This window comes from Poromitra crassiceps (assembly GCF_964638095.1).
Source record: "Poromitra crassiceps genome assembly, chromosome: 15".
NCBI classification, from domain to species: Eukaryota; Metazoa; Chordata; class Actinopteri; order Beryciformes; family Melamphaidae; genus Poromitra; species Poromitra crassiceps.
In genome coordinates, this window is record NC_139634.1 from 31,201,697 (window position 1) to 31,229,239 (window position 27,543).

The following is a 27,543-nucleotide window of genomic DNA, read 5'->3' on the forward strand; positions in this document are numbered from 1 at the left end:
AAGAGGCTGTAGCAAAACATTGGCGCTTAACTGGCTCCACGCTTCTGTTGCTGCTGCTCGGTAATGGAAACGTACACTAAAGCAATAATTCCTCACACCCCACCTACTCCTCTTCTTACTCTCTCTCTCTCCCGCACACACTGGTCAAAAGTCCACATCCCTGGCCTCCCTGGTATGATCTGTCCAGACAGCGTTGGGCAGTAAATTCAACATTCACTTTAATAAAAGAAAAAACGTTACCAGTAAGTAATCTGATTACAAACCAGGAATTTGACGTGGTGCAGGTATGCTGCACAACAGTCACATCAGTAGAAGACAGCAATACAGGAAGACAATCACAACAATAAAGTGCAGTCCTTTAAAGTGACATAATGATGGGGGGCCGGGAGGGAGGTAGAATAGTGTCAGTGTGGGGGACCCCACATACTCAAATTACGCTTGACTGTAATGTTATTACTTTCCTAGTAATGTAAGGGATAACAATTTCCAAAACAGTAGTTATATTACAGTTACAAATCAAAGTAACTTCAAGTTGCTGCATTTGTTTCTCCAGTGCTGGAGATAGGCCTGGCTATGCGAGACGGCGTTGCCAGAACGTGATTAGGTTTTTGTCCTATGGTAGGCAAATAAATAAAGTAGTATGCAGTTTGGCTAATTGTTGACTCCTCCTGTAAGGTTAATTGTTGATCCAATAAACTGGATTCAGTTCTAAAAGGAGCTGGCTAAACAGGTTGTACCTCCCTTTTTCAGAAGGGGGGGAGGTAGCGAAAATAATATAGTAATGTAGGTAACACTTCATAATACTGTAACACAAAAAATGGGTAGTTACTGAGGAACGAGTAAGGAACGAACCATTAGTTCATGAATAGTTAATGATTAGTTAATGAGTAGTTGATAGGTAGTTCCTTAATGGTAGTTACTTAAGAACTGACCATTAGTTACCATGTTAACGAACCAGTAAGTAATGATTACTTCCCTAAATTTTTTTTTTTTTAATATTTCACTAGTTCTTGGCTCAAACACTTAGTAAATAAAACACTTTTTTTGGTAGGGTTCACATATCGCACTTCCGGTGGGCGTGGCCTAACCAAAGTAGGCTAGAACTGTAGCCACGCCCCCAAGGAGTTCGAATGTGAAAAAATAGGCTCCGCCCCCTTTCCCTGGCTTCCGGCGGGGGTGGGTGGAGCCAAAAAAGGTAACTCCGCCCCTGAAGGTCGTAGAGCCTCGGGGGCGTGGTTTTAGTGGGGTACCTCGATCTCCTAAGTGGGGTAGGGTACTTTACTAAAGTGGGAGGAGCTACACTTTTTTAATTTGCATACTTGAATAAATTCGTCTTCACTAGTAAAGTAAGCAGGAAGTAATGGTATATTCCTTAGGAACAACTCAGGAAGATGTACTGCTTTACTTGAGGGGGCACAAACATGTTAACTAATGGTAAAGTAAGCAGGAAGTAATGGTATATTCCTTAGTAACAACTCAGTAAGATGTACTGCTTCACTTGAGGGGGCACAAACATGGGAACTAATGGTAAAGTAAGCAGGAAGTAATGGTGTATTCCTTAGTAACTACTCAGTAAGATGTACTGCTTCACTTGAGGGGGCACAAACATGGGAACTAATGGTAAAGTAAGCAGGAAGTAATGGTGTATTCCTTAGTAACTACTCAGTAAGATGTACTGCTTCACTTGAGGGGGCACAAACATGGGAACTAATGGTAAAGTAAGCAGGAAGTAATGATGCACTAACATGGTAAATAATGGTAAGGTAATCATGAAGTAACGATGAGTACTCATGAACAACTGGTAAGTATTTGGTGGAGTCATGCTCACGAACATGGTAACTAATAGTCAGTTCTTAAGGAACTACCTGTTCATGAACTAGTGAAATATAAAAAAAAAAAATTTTTAGGGAAGTAATCATTACTTACTGGTTCGTTAACATGGTAACTAATGGTCAGTTCTTTAGTAACTACCATGGGAACTAATGGTCAGTTCTTAAGTAACTACCATTAAGGATCTTTAAGGAACTACCCATTAACTATTAATGAACTAGTGAATGAAAACAAAAAAAAAAAAAAATTAGGGAAGTAATCATTACTTACTGGTTCGTTAACATGGTAACTAATGGTCCGTTCTTTAGTAACTACCATGGGAACTAATGGTCAGTTCTTAAGTAACTACCATTAAGGATCTTTAAGGAACTACCCATTAACTATTAATGAACTAGTGAATGAAAACATATAAAAAAAAAAAAATTAGGGAAGTAATCATTACTTACTGGTTCGTTAACATGGTAACTAATGGTCAGTTCTTAAGTAACTACCATTAAGGAACTACCTATCAACTACTCATTAACTAATCATTAACTATTCATGAACTAATGGTTCGTTCCTTACTCGTTCCTCAGTAACTACCCATTTTTTGTGTTAGAGTATTATGAAGTGTTACCGTAATGTAATTAGTAATGTAACAAATTACTTTTGATACAAGTAATACGTAAACTAAATAAATAGCCATATAAACTTAGTGTCTTTTTTTTCCAATTAGGAGGAGAAAGGATAAGTGTCTGGAGATGAGAGGCAGCAACAGCTTCTGGAGTCAGCATGAAAGCCAGTCATCTGTGAACACCCTGCTGTGTTGAGTCAACCTCTGCATGGGTGTGTATAATGTTTTCACACTGCTCTACTGAACTCTCCCGTTCCATGCCATTGCTGGAATTCTACAGCAGAAAAAAATAGACTCAAAGGAACCCACACACAACAACAAATAGGCCGTGCCAACCACACGTTCACAGAGGCAGTTCTCTCACTCCAATAATAGAAGACCAAAAAACAACAACCAAAACAACTATTCTCGTGCCTATTGAATAAGCAAAACTCTCACCCACAATGTTCTTTGTTCTGTCCTCCACTTACTTTGATTTCAATTCCCAGTAATTCAAAATGACAAAGCGAGAGTCAGTGGTATCACAAGCCTGTCCCTGGCCTACTGTGTGTTTGTGCGTGTGCGTGTGTGTGTGTGCGTGCGCATTCACAGCTGGTTTTAATATAAGAGGAACTGACAGATCAGAAATGGGTCAGGAACGTGGGGGGAGGGAATCTAGTGGGCTAAATACCGTAACTGGGGGGTGGTGGGTTTGGAGCATTCTTATGTCACTCATAACCCTCTATGTCTTTGGCATCCACGCCTGATCTATATAATCTATTGATTACAGCGCATACCTATTGCCACCTATTAAAACTGAGAGCGGAGGAGCTGTGGAGGGAGTGTCAGAACACGATCAGTTTAAATTTGAGTGTGTTGGGCCCACAGGACGGGCCCGGGCCCCATGCACGCTTGCTGCCTCAGCAGAAGTAAATATCAGCGGTGAGGGGGGCCCCACCCCCCCGGGGACCGACCGGCTCAACCACTCAACTCCGAGACCGCATGCAGCACCAAAGAAAACCGGCTGCACGTGCGCCTTGAGTCATGTCGACCGCAAAGAGTGATTCATCCTGCAGCAGTGGCGTGTGTGAGGTAGCAGACATTTCAACAGATTGTCTCCCCCAGCGGTCTCCCTCCGGGCCGCCTGGACGCTCCCGTGGACCGCAGCCACGTCCACGCCTGTCAAATCCTCTCTCTTGGCAAAACACAGGCACAGATAAGGTCGAGTGGAAAATATGAACACATGCACAGAATGACAAGCAGTTTGGACACACACACACACACACACACACACAAGGCCTGAGACTAATATCAGGCGATGTGAGGTTGACTGCACTTTTCCTAAGGTACATTGCCAGTGTCAATTGGAAAGCTGGCCTCCATGCGGCTACACGTCAGGAGCAGATTCCTGAGACAGAAGGGAAGGAAGCTGTCGAATATGAGCTCAACTGAATGTTAAGACTCAATTACCAACACTGCCGGAGTTTAATGGCCTATCTTGATCTCGGTTCTGTTTGGTCTATGTAGGTGGGGCACGGGGCAGTAAAAAGCCCAAGTGACTCACCTCTGGTCAGTTGCCTCATTTGTATATAAAATGTCTGTGATGTGTGTTGTTGGTATTCACAGAGCAATGAAGATAGCAATGAGCTGAAACATCTGCTCTCTAGTCTTATCTTTTTGCACGTGCAACTAAATTAAGTTTAGCACCATGTATCCATCGATATATAATAAAGATATATACATATCATATACACACACACAGAGTATATATATCTCAGTGCATGTATCTTTGCTCAATATTCAAGATCATTAAGCCATAGTGAGTAATCATGTGACAAAAGAGGAATTAGTCTGTGTAATATGCAGCACAGCGATGGAGCAAACAGAACAATCATAAACAAATCTTATAAACAAAAGTATCACAAAGTAAAAGTCATTTAAAGTGATGTATAATGGGGTCCATATACTGTAACTGTCCATGCAATATGTCCATACGTCCAGTCAAGTCCTTTCAGTGATATATAATGGGGGGAGGGGGGTGGTATAATGTCCATGTAAAATGTTGATGTAAAACTCCTTTAAGTTTAAGTTTGTAGTAAAGTTGATTATTTTTGACCAGATTTTTGTCAGTGTGCAGATTAGAATATACCTTCTTCTTGTTCCCTCCATTGAACATTTATTTCATATGGCTGCACTAATACAGGATCATCACTGATCAGAGCCCAACCTGCATCTCTCTACTTTTTTATGATTGTTATAACACACCATCTTTGATCCTCTCAGGGATGCTGGGAACCTTGGTACCGTTTCTCCACAGAAGTTTGCAATTTATTACCTGTTTAACTGGTACTATGAAGTTATTGTCATGTGCTTCACAGAAACAACCCATGATATCCTCGAGGCTTAAAGGACACTGCCACCTAGAGGTGAATAACCGATACTACCTGTGGCTTCCCAATGGAATGTACTCCAAAATAAAAGTAGAAGGTAAATGAAAATAAGTTGCCTTATTTAAAGATTTATTAATTTATAATACAAGCTTTTAGGTAGACCACATTGCATTTTACTTTGTACATTTATTCCTATTATGCTAAACTTCATAGCAGTGACATTGATTGACATAAACACAAACCAAAAGACACTCAATGGAAGGAATCAAATGTTTCCAAAGAAACCACAACCAATCAATACTCCCAGTGCACCACCATCCCTCACTAGTCCTTATATGCCACGTGCTTCCTTACACACACACTCACACGCACGCACGCACAGAAATTCAATCAACAAATACCTATACACAAGATAAAAATTGATATATTTAAATTTCAATATTAATGATATTACTGGATTCCACAATAAAAGGCAAACAAGAAATAAAGACAGCATCCAAACGAAAAGGAGGTGAAACACCACCAAAATTTCCTCTTTACTCTCCATGATCCGTGCGGCAGGGGCTTCTCCCCCCTGCCTCTCATCTCAAAGTCAAGTAGGGGGCGTGGCACCCGCAGCACGCCTCCCTCCCATCTTGAAACACCTCTTTTGTCTGCATTTAACTGGCTCGTCGTCGTGTCGTGCTGGCTCCCGTTACGCCTCCGTTAAGATGGGGAGCGGCGAGGGAGCGGGCAGTCTAGTCTTTAAAGTCACAGGTGCAAACCACAGCACCCAATGGCACGCTTAAAATGGACGCAAGCAATCCACCGGTCCTTTTCCTCCATATTCACAAGCATGAGAGCCTCACTAGAGTCTGTCCGTCCTTCAGCTCAGAGATGCGCTCTGCGTGCGTCAATGCCACGCACACACATGCACGCACGCACACACACAGCAGGTGTTTACACACAGCTGTCCTAGTAAAATCTGTTGGTCCAAACGCCAAGAACAAACGAGCGTAGGTGGCGACGACGACGCAGACGCCACCGGTGCCGAGACGGACGGAACAGTTCAGTTTGTGTGAGGCAGAATCCGAGAAGGATGGCACATATAGTCTAAAAAAGTGGGAAGATGGTCTGTTCCTCTGGGGAAATCAAATGGGTTGCGTGAGGAGGGGGGGGAACGGACGATGAGAACCAAAAAAACAAACAAAATCAAAAAGCTACAGTAAACTGGTTCAAATTAACAAACCGGTTAAGTGCAATGAGAGGATTAACACCATTCAGTAAGACCCAGGGAAACATCCATAAGAGTAGCAAAAGGTTAGCTCGTTCATCCTGAACTTATGTGCGTGAAGAGGAGACAGTTCCAGGGCTCATTTTCATCAGTGTTAACGGCATCAGACGGGCCTGGAACACTTGTCCAACAGCGAGCGGGTCCGTATGGGAGCATAACTATCGTTTCATTTCCTGATCTTCAAAGTCAAAGGAATAGAACAAAGCTGGGGGAAGGGAGTGATAGGGAGTGTATTGGCACACAAAAAATAAAGCCTCCGATTGGACAAGAGTGCAACCAGCACGGACTTCTTGTGATTATTCCAAATCCATGGCTGACAGGCAGGGGAGAATGTGTGTGTGTGTGTGTGTGTGTGTGTGTGTGTGTGTGTTTTTTTGTGTGTGTGTGTGTGTTGGGGAGGGTGGGGAAGAAGGGGGGTGGGGGGAGGTGGGTTTCTGTTGCTTTACAAGAGGAGACAGCAGTTGCTCTCTGTGGTTTTTTCCCTGTTCCTTTGACCTACAAAGACAGAATGGAGACATGAGGTGAGACGTCGTCGTCCGACCGAAACTAAAAGCGAGCAAATATCACACTTGTCTCTCAGCGGGACAAGGAGGTGGCACATCAATGGCAGCAGCAATAAAAAGGCCTGTCAGTACAAGGTGAAATCAGATGGTGCTGGACAAAGGAGAGGCGTTCTCACCGTGGGAGTTGGGCTCTGGAAGGGTCTCTCTGGCAACCAAGTGCATGACAGTCGTTCGGCCCGGAGGCAGCTTTAGGGCTTTAGAGAAGCAGCAAGCAGAGACATTATGAGTCGTTATTATTCACACTGTATGTTAGGGTATGATCCTATCATGGTATAATCCTCTTATTGCCTTAATTATTTGATGAATAATTCATTTTATTATCGTGTATGCTAAGGTTTCCCATGAAATGCATTGTACAATCAAGGATAATTCTGGCAATGTTGAATGTTAAGCAAGTCTATTTTTCAGAGTGCCATCAGCTCTCTCGCTCTCTCTCTCTCTTGCAAAACTACAGTTTATTTGGTTGTTGTTTTTTTCGGTTTTCCTCCCGTTTTATTGGCCAATTTCCCCTGCTCTCCTGGTCGTTGCTCCACCCCCTCTGCCGATCTGGGGAGACTTGTCGCCAGCTACTTCTTTTACCTGACAGCGTGGGGTTTCACCGGCAGGACATAGCACGTGTGAGGAATGAGGATCATGCTATTCCCCCAGTTCCCCTCCCCCCGAACAGGCCCCTCTACCGACCAGAGGAGGCACTAGTGCGGCGACCAGGACTCATACCCCACCGGCTTTCCACCCGCAGACACGGCCAATTATGTCTGTAGGAATGTCTGACCAAGCTGCAAATAGCGTTGCCGGGGGTCTCTGTGGTGGTAGGCGAGTGCTTTTACCACTACACTACCCAGATGCCCCTTTACCAACATTTTTTAAAGTTCAAAAAGGTTCTCACAGCAGATGAAAAACAGGCTTGAAATGACGTTGGTTGTAACCACAGAGGATGTTAGCAATTGCTGACATGTGCTGTCTAAGGTGGCTCATCCAATATAAACAAAAAATGTGTAAGCGAGGTGAGCGTTTTGTGATACCGTCAAAAGTTAAGTCACTGTAGCACTTTGCAATCACAACAACTGATACAGCTATGCTGCGACAGAGGTTTGCCTACTTCCTTGTTGCAATGTTGACGTCATAAAACTGCCTACTCATGCCCATTCGTCCCATAATGGGCCTAGCAAAAATGTTAAATGGGCACACATCTCCTCCGTCCAGTTTGCCATCTCTGAAGAAGGCAGAGAGGGCACGCTGGAGGCAGAGAGGGCCCGCTGGAGGCAGAGAGGGCACGCTGGAGGCAGAGAGGGCACGCTGGAAAACATTCACTTCGGCCAGAATCGTCCTTTAACCCGTAAAGACCTAGAGCAATTTTTGGGGCACCTGACTCTCCTGTATTCATTATGTTTTACCAACCTATTCTAGCAGACACAATCAAGTGCCATACATCAGGAGAACCTTAAGTTTCAGTCTGGTTCATTTAAAGTCCCAATTTTACATTTGCTTTATCGGAGAATGGATGAATTTACTAGAAAAAGAAAAAGACGACAGTAACAATTTTGTGTTTTCTTTTACTGTGAACTCAGACGGAACCTCAGGAGGATTGTTTTGAAGTTGTACTTTGATGTTTTAGACTTCCAATTTTATTTTTTTTGTCTAGATCTAACCTTTCCTAAAGCAAGTTACAATATAAAAATGTGCTACGCTACTCACTTATTGTCTTTGAATGGATCAATCCCCTGGCTGTACTCCTCCTTGCTGCATCTGGCATCTGCATCGAAATATGACGATCCCGCCCCAACATCGCCTAGTTTTATCTTTGTTTTCAAGCAAGCAAATACGCACCTACTTTGTCTTGGTTTCGCTCTGTGTTTATTCAAATCTCGAAAAAACATGATTGGTGGTTCAAGACCAAAATATCGTAAGCCTGGACAATTTTTAACCAATCGGTACACGGGGGTGGAACTAAGTGAACCATTGCCGTTTGGTTGATTTCAGTTTCAGTCAGTGTATTAGTACTTTTTGGGTCAGAGTGTTCAATATTAAACTTGGCAAAATTATTTCAGTTAATGTTTTTCAGCACATTTTAACAATACCATGATAATAGTGATAACCAAGATAATTTTGGTTACTATAATCATGATGACATTTTCATATATTTTCATCTCTATATGCAGGTTTCCTTGACGAATCAATGCTGCAGAACATGATGGTGTAACCACGTTCACTGTGGAGCCTCTGAAAGTCCAAATGAGACATATCTGATGCCATTGAAAAGATGAAAAACTCTGCTTTACCATATGCTCCTTAAAGCATATGGATGGGATTAGCGGTTCAAAAGTTTTTAAGCATTTTAGAACAATAGCTATTATTAGCCGCGGGCGGCGATATCGGTCTTTGAGGGGTCATGAGGCGTGGTGTTTGTGGCTCGGAGGCGGTCCTACCTCCCAGAGTCACGTTGCCATGGAGGAAGCGTCCCTGGAAGATGAGGCGCAGTATGCTGGGGCTGCTCACCTGCTCCTCCTCCCATCCTGTGAGCAGAAGAGCAAGATCACAGCATCACTTCACCATCACCAGGCTAAACCCCCGTGCTGTTTCCAAGAGTTCAGCACTTCATTCCATCAGTATATTAATCATAAGGCTACAATTTTAGCATTGGTTACAGCTGAACATTTGTTTATGTGTCAGACCTGTTAAGTGATTTTGAGTGCAAATCTGATAAATTGGCACACACACACACAAAAAATTACTTTACTTCCATTTGTAGCCTATATTCATTTCTAACTAGTATTAATTCAAATGAAATGTAGAACACATGTAGCTCCAGAATGCTTCCTTCACGTGTTCAAATGAAATGTATCGTCTTCCTTGTATGCATGAAGCACTGCTGGGACACTGCAGCAAGAAAACTGTCTCCACAGAGTACATCGGAAATATATATATAGTATATAGGTTATGAGCATGACCGTAAAGCTCTAAATAGTCTCCTTCAACAATTCCAAGGCTATTGTCTGAATCCGATGTACTATCAAGCACGAACGTAATAAAATCTTGTAATGAAAATATGTGAAACTCAATTCTGGGAGAAACAACGCAATTTCTCTCCTCTACCTCAATCCCCTAAAAACGTACCTGTGGGCCAGTTGTCAAACACATGCTTGGCAATGTCTGTGGCCGAGTCGTTCGGGGAGAAAGTGAAGTCTTGTGTTTTCCCACTGACCAGGATAAGGCGGAGGTGCACCTAAGACAGAGAGAAAAAACAAGAGTAAACAGAGTGCATGTAAATGCCATATGAGCCCACACAAACCACCATCAATTTCCATTCAAATTTTGCTTAATTAGTCGGGAAGGAATCCCTCCATTTCCTCCAACCTCGGCGGACATGAGGTGACCTTCAGAGGGCTGTGACGAGAGGGGCATTCCAGTCTAATTAGGTTTATCCACAGCAGATCTCAGCCCTTGGACTGGGCTGCTTCATCAGAGAGGGCACACTGAAGTGAGCCCCTGTAGCCGGAGACAGCAGCAGATAAGGGTGGGGCTGAGGGGGGGGGGGGGGGGGGAACACTGGCCCTTCAGTTCCTGGGGGCTGCGCGCTCCTCTCCGGGCTGTCGGCCTAATGCGATAACCCCAGGTGTCCCAGACAGCCCTAGGCCATGTTATTAAATTTACATGGCCAGTGCGTAGCCTTGGGGGGTACCGTGCATATGTGTGAGGGAGGGTCTCTAATAGAGGGGGGCGTCCCTCCTTTATTTTCCTGGAGGCAACTACGTAAACCAATCCGTATAAAACCAACAGAAACATAGAAACGAACTGCTTTTCTAAAACACACTTTGCAGGCCTAACTCTTGCAGTAACATCAGGAAATCTATGCGCGACGCCCCCCACTCATTGTACTCCATAGAAGAAACTTAAAAATAATATCTATATATTAGAGAGAAGTCCCTTATTTTTGCATGCAAAGCTCAACACTATGCCTCCAATTACAAATGCAGCCTGACAGATTGGGGTAAAAGAAGACGACCGGCCACGGTTATTAATCCAATAATGGAAGGGAATGGGATTCAAGTCGACTGGCAAACTGGCTTCATAAACCAAAGTTAAATCAAGTAGTGAAAACCAGCAGTGGTGTCAGCTAAATGTTTCATGAACTGTTAGCTAGAAGGCTGTTTTGTCATCCAGATTCACGAGCGAAACCCATATCGGTAAATGGCGGCTCCAGAGTTTAAAAAATGATCTCTCATGGTGGCAATAGCCCAAGGTCAGGACTCAAACATCACTCTAGGCTGAATTATTGATCCATTTCAGCACTAAATCTGCTAATATATGCTGCAGCAAGCACTGCTCCTTTTTAATCCATCATCTCTAATTAATCAGACTGCTATTTAAAAATCTATGCTTGAATGTCAAAAGTGAGCACAGCACAGAGAGGATTTTTCGCCCTGTTTAAGACGGTGGAACGTGAACTTTCTTTGGTTCACAAATCAGAGAGGAGAACACAAAGAGACTTATCCACGAGGTGTGACGTCAGGACACGACAACCCCACTCTCTGATCTGTTTACCAACACAATCGCCCCCACCACAGTGGCCCTCTGCCCTCCCCTCCCCCAGTGAACTGAATAACCTCCTTGTGAGGTTACATACCCATGCCACCATTAACAAGCTTTACCCCCATCCGTGCGTGTCCCTTTCATCCCGGGCAAAACAACACAAAGTCAAATCTGCCTAGCTGCCCATAGTAACATCCTGCATCACAAATATCCTCTGCACTCTTCAATTCAAACAAACCCTTCAAATTGTCTGTTATGTATTTCTGGTTTTGTTTTCACTTCTGCGGTTAACAGAGTTACCCATTCTTTGTGTTGGTTGTTTCCTCAAACCATAACCTCCCCAATCCGGTCTAGCTGCTGACGGCAGCTGTCAATTAATTACAACTTTGCATTGCCGTGGGAAATTACCCAATGTAGGCATCCGGTATAAAAACGAAACAAAAGAAAAAGAACAAATTTGGAGGGGGGCAAGTTCTGCTCCTAAGCAACAAAACTGTTCATGTTTATATATTCAAATGTGATGTGCATTTCTGCATTACATCTATATTCATGTTCACAATGTGAAATATATATATTTTTTTTTTAATAAATCCAGTCAATGAGTATCACACAAATAATAGAATCTTTATCTCTGTATATCTTTCTCTCTGCACCCACTATGTTGTCCATTCCTACGGTGAGGGCAGTGTTTCCCCTAGGATGGTGTTGTAGCAGCGGGGGTGAAGCACGCGCGGTGAGCGCTTGTGCAAGAAAAAAATGTGCACACAAAATTAGGGGTGGGAATCACCAGATGCCCCATGATACGATATTATCATGATACTTAAGTCATGATACGATAGTATTGCGATATGCTAGTATTGTGATATTATTGAGTATTGCAATATTCCGATATATTGGCTATATTACCTTTTTTCCACTGCAAATTATATCCCCAAAGGAAAACTTTGTCGACATCTGTTTTATCTAAGATAAAGTTTCCAGTCTGTTCATTTCACTTCAATCATTTTTATTGCAGCAACATTGTCAAGTACAGACCTACCAACACTGTCATAAAAACCTGTCATAAATGTTGCATGCACCTGACACTTCATATAATAAAATATTGCGATAATTTATTTAGCCTCCGTGTAATGTATTTGCCACACAAAATATCACAACACTATGCTGTATCGAATTCCCCCTGCCCCTTGAGAAGCGCACCCTGCTTAGTCCTGTTCTGTCTAGTTGGAGATACAGTCAATAGAATTGTATTTGGCAATAGCGATCTACAGTATTCCTATAGTAATCCTATAATATTCGTATAGTATTTTTTTTACTGTGTAATTCAGCAGCGGGGGGCATATTTCAGCAGCGGGGGGTCACCGCTGCTGAATGCATATAGGGGAAATACTGGTGAAGAGGAATTGTAGCTTGGTGTAAGCAATGGGGTGCAATCAATTGCTGTCTGACCCTTTAAAGGAAAGTAGGGCAACGTTTCAATTGAGATTAGACAGATGGTGTTCACAGAAACAGCAATCACTATTCTAGCTAAGTGTTTATGTACTAATCCAAGACCCACCCCCAAACCCCAAAATTAATTCAGATATGGAACAACCTGCAATGTTGTCGCCATGTTAATCAAACATATCAATCACCTGTATATGAGGCAGCAGGAATAATAGTAACATTAGTTATGTCAGCCTGCACATTCGCGTGGGATGAATAGATGAGACGCACACACAGAATTTAAAATCTTGGTACAATAATGTTTCTGTATAAAATACCTTCAAAAGGTGGCAGACCATGCTGCAATCACTCACCATGTCAAGATCCCTCTGAGTGGTCATCACGGCAGAGAGGAAGACTATGGCTGTTGTTGAGTCAGGAGTGGTTGTGCTTCAGCTGGTAGAGACGGGGCCAGAGCCCTGGCACAAACAACACAGTGTGAGGCTGCTTGCCACAGCCTGGTACCATATGCACTGTCTGCACCTAATTAATTATCTAACGAGTTAAACTTGACGCTTTCTCAACTGCTAACGTTACAACATTAACTACATTATCAACCGTGCCATCCACCTTCCAACCAATATTGACAAACGTGTTATCAACAACTAGCTGACCAGATACCTGGTTCAATCTTAAATTAGTACTGGACGGAAATGCTCACTTGATCAGCCTCTAATCAAAAGAACAATCTAGTGTGCTAGTTGGGATACGATACGACAGCAGCAAGCTAGCGCTAGCCCAACTGTCCGCTAACGTTAATACACTAGCGGACGACTCATCTGGCTTTGGTTATTCTCGTGCCATTTGCAACTATCACGGCGAACTAGCCGGCTAGCTGTAATCAAACGATCGATGTTGTAAAGGGGCAAATAATTGTGTACGAACGAAGACACTAATACGCATCGAGTTTCGTCCCAGCAGAAGTCGAAACTGACTCGAGGGAAGAGGAAAAGGTTTGCGGTAACATTAGCTACGTTAGCGAATGACAAACCAGCTATGAGCTAGCTGTGAGCCAAGATGTGCAACTGCAATTGTAGTTTTAGTTCCGTCGACCTTACCGGTATCTGATGAATACGATCAAGGTTTGCATTCAGTTGAGTTGGCCACTCGACGGAGTTTTTGTGTGTGTTTTCGTCCAGAAATGATCGAATCTAGATTGGTATCGTGATCTGACGCGGACGGGAAGACGCTGCGGATGTCAGCTGGTTGTAAACACAGACAACGACCACAAAAGCTTCTGGGAGTTGAAGTCCAAAACCTGTAAACGTGACAAAATGTTTTTGTAGTGAACCTGGCCTACCGGTATGTGAAAAGTATAGGCCTACTTTGCCAAAGATATGGGTGTGGATATGGGTGTGGAGCCACAATGTGAAAAGATGAAATTCGGAGATCATCCTACAAAAGCTAGAAAATCTGAAATAAAAAGATTCACACTCAAATAAAGCACATTTACTCATATTTCATAAAATAAACAGTACAGTTTCTAGATTGGAACTATATATAGGCTTGACAACGAGATAAATAAAACAGGCCTGCAATTAGGCTACACAGTACAAACATTGTGCTATAGACCAGTGGTTCTCAAACTTTGTCAAGGACCCCTAAACTGAGACAAATTATTATTTGATCAGATTTTGTCCCAGAGTCCCACATCTGATAAGATTTTAGCTTCTGTGATGGTCCTCCCACTTTCCTGTCCCTGTCTTGCAGGAAGGAGCCTGGTGTTGGAGTCGTTAGGCTGATTGGGTGCAATAGCAGAGATGAAAAGCTCTGAAAATCTTTTATCAAATGATGTCAGAAATATCTATGAACAGATGACAACAGTGGTACATCATATCACATCAACATCATAATATGGGATTTTCTTCTCTGTGTTCTTTCAGGGTCTCTTCTCTTCCCTTGGGGTCTCCAGTTGAGGTTGTATGGGATTTTCATATTGAAGGCTAGGCTCAACTCTTGCAGAACTGTTCCTGATTCCATAAGCGAAGTAGATAACAGAACCTTGTAGAGATCAAGGAAATTGAGAAAAGATGATATTAATGTAAATTATTTACTAGAAATAATTTTGTAATGTTATCAATACATCGACAATACTATAGAATGAAGGAAACTGTCCACTCTGTCCTCTGTCTGATCCAATTGATCTCCCCAGTGAGTTGACCAATCAATCTGAAACTGCACAGTTTGGCATAGGGAGGAACTAATGACGCAGATTTTTTTATTTTCCAACATTTATTAAGCTGTTTATGAGCATTTTTCTGCACAGCGTTCTCATGAGCACACAGACACAGAAGCAGAGGGAGCAATGTGGATGTGTGTGTGTGTGTGTGTGTGTTTGTGTACAAACACAAAAGCAGATAGAGCTGTGTGTGTGTGTGTGTGTGTGTGTGTGTGTGTGTGTGTGTGTGTGTGTGTGTGTGTGTGTGTGTGTGTGTGTGTGTGTGTGTGTGTGTGTGTGTGTGTGTGTGTGTGTAACTGTATCTGTTTATCTCCCACAAGTGGGTTGGCCACTCAATCTGAAACTGCATGTTGGCCTTAAGCATTGGCTGATTAAGCAGATTTTTTCATTTCCCCAAATTTAAGCTGTTTTGGTGCACACATTCCCAGAAGTCTGCACGGTGGGTATAGACTAGTTCTTTATTAAAACTGTAAAAAAAAAAAAAAGAGTATTTTTACGGCATGGCCACTAGGGGCCGTCCATAAGAGGGTCTGTCCATATTGTCCATACTAGTGCAGTGCCCGTTCCTTCCATGCACCACCCCGTGTATGTGTCCATTCGTAATGTATGTATGTCCGTCTGTCTGTCCCCACGAAAGAAAAAAAGAAAGAAAGAAAAAATAAAGATGTCATCGGTGATGATGTCATCAGTGCATCGAAACCCCACCGTATTAATTAATACACAGGACAAGATGTTACTATCCCTTGTGCCAAAATCCGAGGAAAAACACATTTAGAAGCCCAATCCAGAATAAAACAAGCTAACAGGCTAACAAACTATTAAACAAGACACAAATCACCAGTTACCTACCCTAGCCAACAGCAGTATGAAGCATGTCATTGGGGTTTTCAAGTGGGCACCTTGCTTCACCGACGTTTCGTTAAGTTAGGCCCACGACACCTCAAGAAGGCTTAACGGTGTAATCCAGCGTCCTGGAAACACCCCCCTCCATGCTACCACCGCACAACTGCATATTACCTCACTATCTAAGCCTAGCTATCCAGGTCGGTTCGGTATGACATTCCTGACTACACCACCACTGTCAATGATTCAGCCCTGTTGATGCGGACCGTTAATCATGACCAACAACAAACAATCCCTAACTACACCACCACTGTCAATGATTCAGCCCTGTTGATGCGGACCGTTAATCATGACCAACAACAAACAATCCCTAACTACACCACCACCGTCAATGATTCAGCCCTGTTGATGCGGACCGTTAATCATGACCAACAACAAACAATCAATCTGACCTTAGCGAGCTCCCCAGCTAGCATGTTTCCTCCTTATCCACAGCCATTCACTTGCTCGTTCTGCTGCCTGAGACATGTTGCTAACCGCAAGTTTCAGGCTCCGTCCCCGAATGCCCAACTCAGTTAGTAAGGCAATAACGGACTTTGCCACAAAACCACGGCAGCCCACCTCTACAGGCCGCACTCGAGCCCTCCAACCTCGCTGCTCTGCCTCTGCTGCCATTTCAGCATACCTAGCTTTCTTGCGCTCATAAGCCTCCTCAACTCGATCTTCCCACGGGACTGTGAGTTCGATAAAATAAACTCTCTTCTCTACCTCAGACCACAGTAACAAGTCCGGACGTAGCCGGGTGCTAACTATATATGCTGGGATGACTAGCTGTTCATTCAAGTCAACCCTCATTTCTCAGGCTCCACCTACACTTAGCTGCCCTAACTTGTGCCTGACCTTAATTGGTCTAATCTTTTCTCCCTCACGTACAAATTTGATCTGTCTAGTCTCTTTGCTAGCAACTAGAGAATTTACTTCTAGCCGCTTTTCCTCAACTGCAGCTGCCAAACATTTCAACACCTGGTTGTGACGCCAGGTGTATCGCCCCTGGGAGAGACTGACCTTACACCCTGACAGTATATGCCTCAATGTACATACACTAGAACACAACGGGCAGGCACCATCCTCGCCCAACCACTGATTTAAGTTCTGGGGAGATGGCAGCACATCATAAGTAGCCCCTAGAATAAATCTAATTCTGCTGGCCTCCATGCTCCACAACTCTCTCCACTTCAACTTTCTCTTCTCTACACTCTCCCAGTTCACCCACTGTCCTTGCTTTGCCTGCGACACTGCCTTAGTACATCTTACTGCCTCCTCTTGCCTATGTACTTCTTCAACTACCATCTTCCTCTTTTCTATTACTGATGCCTTGTTCCACACAGGTTTCCCTATGCACAACCCTAAGCCTCCACGCCCATGCTGCACCTGACCTATGATATCCCTGTGTCTAAGAGCTGACTGTGCTTGCTGTACTGCCTCCTTTGGGTTCCACTTCCTCCCTGTTTTAACTGTGGGCGCTACACTCCTAACCACTGGATCCTTTGACTGAGTCAGAGTCATTTCCAGTCTAACCTTAGCACACTTGAACTCCTCTGTCAGGCTAGATAATGGCAATTCCAATATGCCTTTCCCATATAAGGCTACACTGCTTAGGCAGCGTGGGACTCCGAGCCATTTTCTAATGAATGAGTTAATCATCCTTTCTAGCTTTTCTACCTTTGAAAGGGGAACCTCATACACTGTCAGTGGCCACATCAACCGAGGCAACAATCCAAACTGCAAACACCACAACTTTAACTTTCCTGGGAGCCCTGACTTGTCTATATTTGAAATACCTTGAATCATTTCCTGCCTCACCTCCTCAAACTGTCCCTTATCACTGAGACTTGCATCATACCATCTTCCCAAACTCTTGACTGGTTTCTCTAACACTGTAGGCACCACCTCATCATTTATAACAAACTTCTTACCTACTACCCTCCCTTTAATGATTGAAATACTCCTGGACTTACTTGGCTTCACTTTCATTCTAGCCCACTGCAGATTACTATTTAACTTATCCAACAATCTGCTAGTACATGGAGCGGTTGACGTCATAGTCGTCATGTCATCCATGTATGCCCTAATTGGAGGGAGCCGCAGCCCTCCCTGCAGCCTTTCTCCACCCACTACCCATTTTGAAGCCCTAATAATGATCTCCATTGCCATGGTAAAAGCTAATGGGGAAATTGTACACCCTGCCATAATGCCTATCTCCAGCTGCTGCCAAGCTGTAGTGTACTCTGCTGTGGTAAAGCAGAGTTGAATATCTAAGAAGTAGGCTTTAACTAAGCTCTTTATACTACCTGGCACTCTAAAGAAATCAAAGGCCTCCCATAACAGACTATGCGGCACTGACCCGAAAGCATTAGCCAGGTCCAAGAATACTACATGCAGGTCTCTCTTCTCACGCCTAGCTGACTGGATTTGGTGCCAGATCATGCTGGTGTGCTCTAAGCACCCGGAGAAGCCGGGAATTCCAGCCTTTTGCACCGAAGTATCTATTAGCCTATTCTTTTCTAGATAACTAGACAGCCTCTGTGCCACAACACTAAAGAAAACCTTCCCTTCAACATTAAGTAGTAGACTGGTAGGTCTAAATGGACTTATCTCTAACGAGTCCCTTTCTTTAGGAATGAAGATTCCCCCTGCTCTACGCCACGCCTTAGGAATAACCTGCTTCTTCCAGACTACCTTCATCAGCTTCCATAGAAACTGCAACACATCTGGAGCACTCTTATACAGCCGGTAGGGGACTCCATTAGGACCCGGGGCTGAAGAGGCCCTTGCACGTCTCACTACTTCTTGAACTTCTTTCCACCTTGGTGGGCTATCATCACACTGGCTCTCTATTTCACCAATAGGTGGAATATCAGCTGGGACTGTCATCTCTCTAAACCTTTCCCTATCTTTGTGAACCTCCTCCAAATATTCCTCAAGCTTCTGCTTAGGTACCATAAGGCTACCATTCTTTTCCTTACTAAACAATGACTTCACAAATCTAAATGGATCCTTATAGAATGCTATTCTAGCTCTCTCTTTCTTTTTCCTATTTTTCCTAATGCTCTCTGCTCTTCTTAAAACTGCCAACCGATCCCTCACATCTGACTGCAAGCAATCAATGCCTTCCTTCTCAACCTCTGTAGCTTTTCTCCACTGCCTCTTAAGCTGTCTTCTCTCCTGGATAAGTCTATCTATCTCTTGTTGGCGCCTAGATTTAACTACCTCACCCTCTAGTTTCTTCCTTTTCTCAAAGACGCCAAACCTTTCCTTACCATAATCATAAATACAATCTCCCATTTTCTCCAACTTACTCTCAGCAGTTCCTTTAAGCTTCTCTAACATCCTAACCAAATCACTATTGATATCTTCCCACTTCCTACTTTCCGCTGCACCTGGCCACTTAACTCTAGGCTTCTGACCGCTAATCTTCTCCCTTTTTGGCTGGCTGGCCTCTCTGCTTTCCTCGGTGCTAGGACCTGCCTCAACATCAGGGGTGCTGATGTCCTGCGAGCTGTGGGGTACTTCCTGTCGCTGGACTTCACCCGACTGACTTGATAAACTTCTTAAGAAATAATTATCAATGCGGGGTCCCTGTGTTCCCTCTACCAAGCACCTCTTCCTGCCTTGATGGATTCTAAGGCCCCTCAAAGTTGTTACCTTCTGCCAGCCACACAAGCAAACCTGACGCTTCTTTCCATCTACATCTGAACTAGTGGCTTCCACTGACATGTTTTCCCTACTCATAGTCAAGTCCGTTCCAGAGTCAATAACCGTGTCAACCATAGGTGAGTCATCTTCCGCCCCCGCTCTCGCAGACTCTAGGGGTGTTTTTTCATAATTCTGTTTCGTAGCAAGTTTGGGTGTAACCAATGGCCTATTGGCCTTGGCTACTGCCACAATGAGCAGCTAACCCATTGCAGCCCCGATGGGGTCTAATCCCTCCTGTCAGCTGTCTTTCCATGCTGTCACTAGGTCTTTCCCTAGTTGTCAGCTGCACTATTCACAACAGTCACTAGCCTAAGCTAGCTTTAGTATTAATTAATACACAGGACAAGATGTTACTATCCCTTGTGCCAAAATCCGAGGAAAAACACATTTAGAAGCCCAATCCAGAATAAAACAAGCTAACAGGCTAACAAACTAATAAACAAGACACAAATCACCAGTTACCTACCCTAGCCAACAGCAGTATGAAGCATGTCATTGGGGTTTTCAAGTGGGCACCTTCCTTCACCGACGTTTCGTTAAGTTAGGCCCACGACACCTCAAGAAGGCTTAACGGTGTAATCCAGCGTCCTGGAAACACCCCCCTCCATGCTACCACCGCACAACTGCATATTACCTCACTATCTAAGCCTAGCTATCCAGGCCGTTATTAGACTCCGCGGCTTGTTTCATCCACAACATTAAGGCGTCTTCTTACTAACCAATTGCCATCCAAACTGCAAGTTGAATCCAGGTTGTTACATTCAGCTCCATCATGAGGCAGATGTTGATAGTGATGCTCACCAGTGGCAACACAGGCACAAAGGGCACCTGTCAAAGACCAGAAGATGTAGTTTGCGTGAATAGACCCTTTTCACGGCAGCCATTTGTGTATCAAAGGCAGGGTAAACACAGGTGTGACCAAAATGGTGATGGTTTCCAACTTCCATTCCACTTAAGTGCCGGGGCCCTCATTAACATTTTGTTTGCACCTATGTTTACCCTGCCTTTGAGACACAAAATGGCTGCTACAAAAAGGGTCTATTGAAACCGGTGTTAACAAGACTAGGCGAAACCTAGTGTATATACCAGGCAGCATGTGTGTTAGTCCTCAGGGTTGTGAGTCAGTCAGTCAGTCAACTTCAGGAAGCAGCTGGTGTGATCCCATCGTAAGATGGTCTCTAGTTCCAGCTTGCCTTGGGTTTGGACAAATATCACTCTCAAATTGAATGAGCAAGCTCTTGAAGAAGGAATAGCAGTTGGTAATAGCTAAATCTGAGTTTCAGATTACTTTGAACCTGTAAAAGATTTACATTTGAATTGTTTGTGCATACGGAGAGGTGGGGGGCCCAATATGACATGTGTGCCATGGGGGCCTGTGGTTGGTTAATCCAGCCCTGTCTCTTCATACAACAAAATGCCCCAAACTCTAAAACCATGGGAATTTAATCGACTAAAGTCTACTGAGGCAAACAAAACAAACAATCAAAGTGGCTGTGCTGAAGACAAACGCCTTGCCAGAGCCTGAAGGAGGAGATTTGGAGAAGTCTGTCGCTGTCAAAACTGTGAAAGTAGTAGTAGATCTGGGGGCATCCTGGTAGCAAACCATGTAAATACAACATCCCACGTTCGAATCCCACCCAGGACCTTTATCGCGTCTGTCTAATAAGGGTTAAGAAAGACCTACCTCAAATGTTAGCGTCTCTCTGCTCTGAGGCTGTTGACAGATGATGAGCAGACTCAGCGAGGATAGCACAGACAGAAGTGTACAGGGAGCAACCACTGACAGATCTCCCGCCAGCAGCTCATCCCAGCAAGTGCCCAGCAACAAACACAATGCGGCCATCAGTGCCACTGCACAGAGAGAGGAAATATGTAGAATATAGCATCAGCGCAAGTTGTAAAATATGATTTCATATAAAACATATCACAATACTGATTAGTTGCTTGGAATTCAATTGTAATGGGTAACCTTACTCTTTATAATTGAATTGAATTGAGTACGTTACTCCACTAACAACACTGCAAATAGTTTTCAACATGGAAAATGGCCCTAACCCTAACCCACCCACATCCCCCCAGCCACTCCCCCCTCAAACTGTGACTCTCTACGACCTGCCTATCCCTAGCTACAACCTTTTTTCCATAGCCCCGCCCCTTTTCCTCACCATGTCCTCTCCCACCAGGCACATATATCCAACCACTCCCATTACTCACCCCTTGAATACCGGCTCTCTACAACCTTCCTATCCCAAAGTATGGCCCCTTTTGAGTGAGTGAGTGAGTGAGTGAGTCAAGTCAGTGAGTGAGTGAGTGAGTGAGTGAGTGAGTGTCCTGACTTTGCCATCTTCTGTCCCCCCCAGCATGGCCTGTTGCCAGCGCCATGGGAAAAAGACACACAACAGGTGGACCCACATATGACAGTAGTGGTGGTGTAGACGATGGTCCCTGAGGTGTCTGTGGGAGTGTCAGAGCTGGGCAGGAACAGAAGCGCAGGGCTAAACCGTCTGGCTTCTTCCATCACCACTGGCAGACTATCATCCACACCTGGCTGGTACCTGAGAACACCCCCCCACCACACATACCCCCCACACACAATAATTACATAATATCACTGGTACCCAAGACCGTCATGTTTGACAACATGCATTGATGATGCTATATCACAGATAATCGCACAACTAACCTGAGAACAAGAACGCAGACAGCCACAAGTGTGTATGCCAGAAGCGTCCCCAGTGACATCAGGTCTACCAAGACGTCCAGGTCGAACAGAAGAGCCATTGGAGCTGTGGGAATTTTAGATAAAAAATTTGGGTTAACAACAAAAGAGATTTGGGATTATGATCCACAGTTATGAAGACGGTCTTAATCTCACCTGCCACCGCGCCAGATATCACTGTAGCCCGCAGCGGCGTCTTTGTTCTGCCATTTATTTGCGCGAGAAAGCGGAAGATCAGGCCATCCTCTGCCATAGCGTGGATTAGACGGGGCAATGGGAACATACTGCCAAGTAAGCTGGAAACAAGAGGCACACAAAAAACACAAACATCATCAATCTAAAATACCTTGCAAAGTTCGCACAACAAGGTAGCTCCAGCGTCTGAGGAAGAACTTTGGCTCGAAACGTCACGCAAAAAAAACAACTTCTAACAGGAGCTACGTTGGTGTGCAGATCCTTTTTATGCAGCCGTTCATCTACATCAACAGGCGATGGTGGTTGTGATTTCAGAGACAAGGGCCCTGAACCACTACCACAACAGTCACTTGTGGGCAGTAAATTGGTAAATCACATCACATGAACTCGGGGCGGTCTGACTGTATTAGTCAAAGGTTGGTGACTGCCTTGGGCCCTGGCAACCAGAGGGCCCCACAAAAGACAAGAATACACCTCATTGTTTTGAATCCATTTAAAAGAAAACACCCCTCTTTTTATTACAATAAATTATTTCAATCTTGAGTCGTGGTCACCCCGCTACTCATTCAGGCCACTTGACTTTAAGCTAATTTTCCTAGCCATTGCATCAGTAGCTGGGAGTGAAATGAAATAAAATAAAATAAAATAACCATGCAGGGTAGAAAAACTGGAAAATCTTATAAGAGTGAAGCAGACTCAGTATTCTTGAGATTTAAACTGTAAATAGAGGTCAAAGGTTACATACTAAGCAGAAATATAGGAATATTGCATATAGGAATGTTGCTCAGTATAGGTTCATTGCCATTTCCTCCTCAACAAAAGAGAGAGGGTCAGTGTTCAGGGGCCCCCGTGCCCCCAAATCACTACGTCTGCCCCTGGCTGAACTGCAGAGTGAAACAATTAGTTCAGTTGCGTGTTCGCTCAAACCTGTGGCCCTTGTACCTGGTGGAGAGCGCACACAGAGAGCCTGTGGCCCTCGTACCTGGTGGAGAGCGCACACAGAGAGCCTGTGGCCCTCGTACCTGGTGGAGAGCGCACACAGAGAGCCTGTGGCCCTCGTACCTGGTGGAGAGCGCACACAGAGAGCCCGCGGCCACGACATTGCGAGCGTGGCCCCAGTTCACGTAGTCGAAGGCCTGGGGCAGCGGGGTCTCCGCGTCCAGCAGGTAGTAGGGCATCATCAGGGTGAGCACTGCAGAAACCCCACAGTAGGCAGCGGAGCAGCAGATCAGCGAGGCCACTATGCCGATGGGAATGGAGCGCATGGGGTTCAGCGCCTCCTCACCTGTGGGCGAAGATGTTTTCACTCTCCAACGTTTCAGCTTGATATATGAAATAGCTTCCAACTAACTGAAAGCCATGAACTGACCTGCAGATGCAATAGAATCAAAGCCGACGAAGGCGTAGAAGCACGTTGCCGCCCCAGACAGGACACCGCTGGCTCCAAATGGGGAAAACCCCCCAGAACCAAATCTCCTCTTGATAATCCTGCATGGGCACAGGGAGGGTACAGCAGGTATCAACACAAACTGATCCCACAAGATGTTACTCCCCCCCGCCCCCATAAACCCAAAGGTTGCAGGATTTTCTGATCCCATAAAAAAGCATGGAATCCTTCAATTAAAGTTAAAACATGAAAATCACCAAAATTGAGGTTACAAGGTTTTCACCCAACAGCAACAATATCTGATGATGCTGATACAAATACTAGCCTAATAATAAAAGAGTCTGCTCCAGTCTGTCAGAATGTGACGTGTGCTCCACAATAAAAAGCAAAGACATACGTAGTTATTATAGAGTGATTGAGTGTGTTTCCCGGTGACTCACTCTGGGTCTGTGATGTTGGTGGCGTTGATGAAGTTGTGGACGGCGAGGCTCCAGTTGGCCTTGTCTCCCTTCATCATGCCGGAGACGCAGACGAAGCCCAGCACCGACACGTTGATCCCAGTGAAGACCTTCCCCACCAGGGCCGACTCACGCACGCCACACGACAGCAGGGCTGAGCGGGTCACCAGGAGAACTTTTTAAAAAGGTAATCATACTTTTCTCTGTTTCTATTCAGACGTCACGTGTCTGTGTGACTACATCTATCACTAGTACAACTACTAATGCTATTAATATTAACACTACTACTGCTGCTTTTGCAACTACTACAACCACCACTGTTACTTCTACTAAATAGTTTTCAGTCCAAATAATACTACTAGGCTACTACTACTGCTCCTAATCACCATTAATACTTTCAATAGGCTACTGCTGATACTAGGATACTGCTACATTGCTACAGGAATTAAGGCTGAGATATACATTTTAAAGTATTTGTGTACTTTTTATTATTATCCCCGTGACCCATCCTACCGCCCCATCTGGTGGAGTCAGGGTATCCTATACTAGGTACCTGCCTAGAACCTTAGCAGTGGGCAGCCGCAGTACAGCGCCCAGGGACCAACTCCAGTTCTTCTGCCAGTGCCTTGGTCAGGGGCACTGAGAGCAGTATTATTTACAGCAACCCTAACATACATGTCTTTGATGGTGGGAGGACCCCCGAGCACCCGGCGGGAACCCACACAAACACGGGGAGAACATGCAAAACTGACACCAAAACCCACCCTGGGTTTGAACCTAGGACCTTCTTGCTGTGAGGAAACGGTGCTAACCACTGAGCCACTGTGACATTAAAATGGATTAAGGTTTGTAACTTTTCAAATTTAAGCAAGCACACAAATTGTCTTCTGAAAATTTTAGCTTTTCTAGTTTTACAATTTTTCCTCTTTAACAGACTTTACCTATACAGCAACAATGCCCTGCTGCCACTTTATCCTTAATGTCCAATCAACAGACTCAAAGACAGATCATATCAAATCAATAGGCCACACTGCAATACCAGTGGAAAGTGGGTCATGTAGAGTTCTAACCTGTTAGCAGCACAACTAACAGAACAGCAAACAGGTCCGGGTATTCAGACAGCACGTTCCCAGGAACTTTGATAGACATGGAGCTTTTGATGAACTGTGACATTGTCTGGCCAAGCAGTTTATCAAATGTCAAACTCCAGGCTCGTGCAATGCTGGCTGTGGCTGTGGAGCAGGTGACAGAAGAAGAAGAAGAAGAAGAAGGGAGAAATTGAGTGTAGGAGAAGCTGGGGAGATTTTTTTTACTTCTTTGTCTATTTTAAAATGAGCTAAGGGGAGAGGCTCCTCACCTGCTTCTCCCAACTTTTTCAATCAAGCTAATCAAATCCTTCAGTCTATAAACAGCTAAATTCCAGATGATTTCAACATAAAATACACATGTTCAGTTCAACATGAATTAGCAGTTTGTGTCTGCCTATGAAACTTGAGTCTCTAATTCATCACATCTTTATCTGTAGCCTCCTTTTTTGACTCACCAATTACATAAGACAAGATGAGGTTCCAGCCAATGATGAAGGCCCAGATCTCACCTACGGTCATGTAACAGTAGACATAGGCCGACCCGGCTTTGGGAGTGCGGGCGCCGAACTCGGCATAGCACAAGCCAGCCAGGATGGAGGAGATGGCTGCGATGAGATAGCACAGCACTATGGCGGGTCCGGCCTTCTCTCTGGCCACCTCTCCAGACAGCACGTACACCCCGGCGCCCAGGGTCGAGCCCACGCCCAGAGCCACCAGGTCCATGGTGGTCAGGCAGCGGGCAAACCGGGTCTCCGCCTGGCTGTCGGCTCCTGGAAGCTGCCGCCGCAGCAGCATTTTGCCGAAGGAAGCCAGCCTCTTCTCTGGTATGGTTGGAGTGATGAGGAGCAGTGCAGGATTCACAGGCAAACTTTACACCTTGGAAATGGAGGGGAAATGCAGTAGCCTATAGACGGTTTTAACTTGACAACAAAAACATTCTAAATTGAACCCCCGCTCACTTCCTGTTGCAGTGTTTGCTATGGACATAAAAGAAAAAAAAACATTCAAGTGCAGGACTGACCATTCTGTGAAAACCGTCTATACAGCTGAGCAGCGAAAACAAAAGTAACGATGTCGAGTGAATATTTCTTCAGTTTGCCGAATGCTGAGAAAAAGGAAGTGCTGTGGGGTTGCGCTCTGGTGAAAACCGTCTATAAGAGGGCTAAGTTAAAATGAGCAGTTATTGAATAAGTTGAGCCAAGAGCTGCTACCAAATCCCCCATTTTCCTTGAAAGTCCACATCCTGTATTTTCTGCATGTTTGAAACATCACAAGTAGGAGTGGGCTAAAGTTACTCTGATATGCCATCAATTTCTTCAGATATGACAAATATGCAAAGCATATATGATACATGGAGCCTGAGGCATTCACAGCCACTATTCCATAGAGTGCCATTTCAAAAGAAATCAGGGATGTTAAAGGGACACTTATTTTTGCCATAATCTCACACATATCTGAAAACTGTAAATAGTTTTGCTGGCATTCGTTTAGTTTGACAGTTATTGAGAGTTGATTTGAGTTAAGTAGAAAGAGGGTTCTCCATGCATCATCCAGCAGAATACAGCTGAACCAGGTGCTTCTCAGTTTGAGGACAGCAAACTTTTGACTCTGATGAAGACAGTAGTGTCGAAACGTTAGTCACCTGTTTGCACTAATAAAAGCTGCACATTTATCAGTGTGCTCCAGTCCCTCCTTTGTTTCCTGGAAGTTTGATTTGAGTTAAGTTGTGGACCAGTGATGTCATTCATGCACAAATTACATCACTGGTCCACAACTTAACTCAAATCAACTCCCAATAACTGTCAAACTAAATGAATGCCTGCAAAACTGTTTACAGTTTTCGGATATGTGTGAGATTACAGTATGTGCAAAATAAATCAGCAATGTTTTTCGGTGGTGTGTCCCTTTATCCTTACTCAGAAAACCAATCATCCAATACCTTCACTGAATAATATAGACAACCTTTGCTGAGGAATGAGAGGGCTTGCTCAAATTGTATGCTTTGAACTCAAGAAGTGCCGTCTCCATGGTTACCTCGCTTCAGCTTCTGTAAATTACCCCATCTGATGCACGCTCTGTTCGCTATTCATCAGGTGAGCCTGAGCCCCTCATCTCATGCGGCACGACCCTGTGATTGTCAATAAAGCTTGGGGGATTCTGAAACGCTGATATCACTATTCAAAGGTTCAGTTTTGCATCTGTTTCCCATATCAGGTGCAGTAAATACTAGTCTGGTGTCCAGCTCTATGAATGAT

The 27,543-nt window shown here is 44.3% G+C and overlaps 2 protein-coding genes across 2 annotated transcripts; both read right to left on the reverse strand.

The window, feature by feature from the left end:
* Positions 1 to 6,437: 6,437 nt before the first annotated feature.
* ubl3b (ubiquitin-like 3b) lies at positions 6,438 to 13,861 on the reverse strand. Its single transcript, XM_083652264.1, has 6 exons — positions 13,722 to 13,861; positions 12,978 to 13,082; positions 9,763 to 9,871; positions 9,075 to 9,161; positions 6,765 to 6,842; positions 6,438 to 6,580 (listed from the first exon to the last, which is right to left on the reverse strand). The coding sequence occupies exons 2-6, from the start codon at positions 13,002 to 13,004 to the stop codon at positions 6,528 to 6,530; spliced, it is 354 nt and encodes a 117-aa protein (XP_083508390.1). The 5' UTR covers positions 13,005 to 13,082; positions 13,722 to 13,861; the 3' UTR covers positions 6,438 to 6,527.
* A 6,705-nt stretch (positions 13,862 to 20,566) lies between these two features.
* On the reverse strand, positions 20,567 to 26,530 carry slc7a3b (solute carrier family 7 member 3b; the record flags this gene model as incomplete). Its single annotated transcript, XM_083651854.1, has 10 exons — positions 20,567 to 20,634; positions 21,854 to 21,996; positions 22,125 to 22,227; positions 22,317 to 22,456; positions 23,418 to 23,640; positions 23,725 to 23,843; positions 24,183 to 24,354; positions 25,271 to 25,432; positions 25,744 to 26,109; positions 26,500 to 26,530. 10 exons carry the CDS (start codon positions 26,528 to 26,530, stop codon positions 20,567 to 20,569), a joined length of 1,527 nt encoding a protein of 508 aa, XP_083507980.1.
* Between the last annotated feature and the right edge of the window lie 1,013 nt (positions 26,531 to 27,543).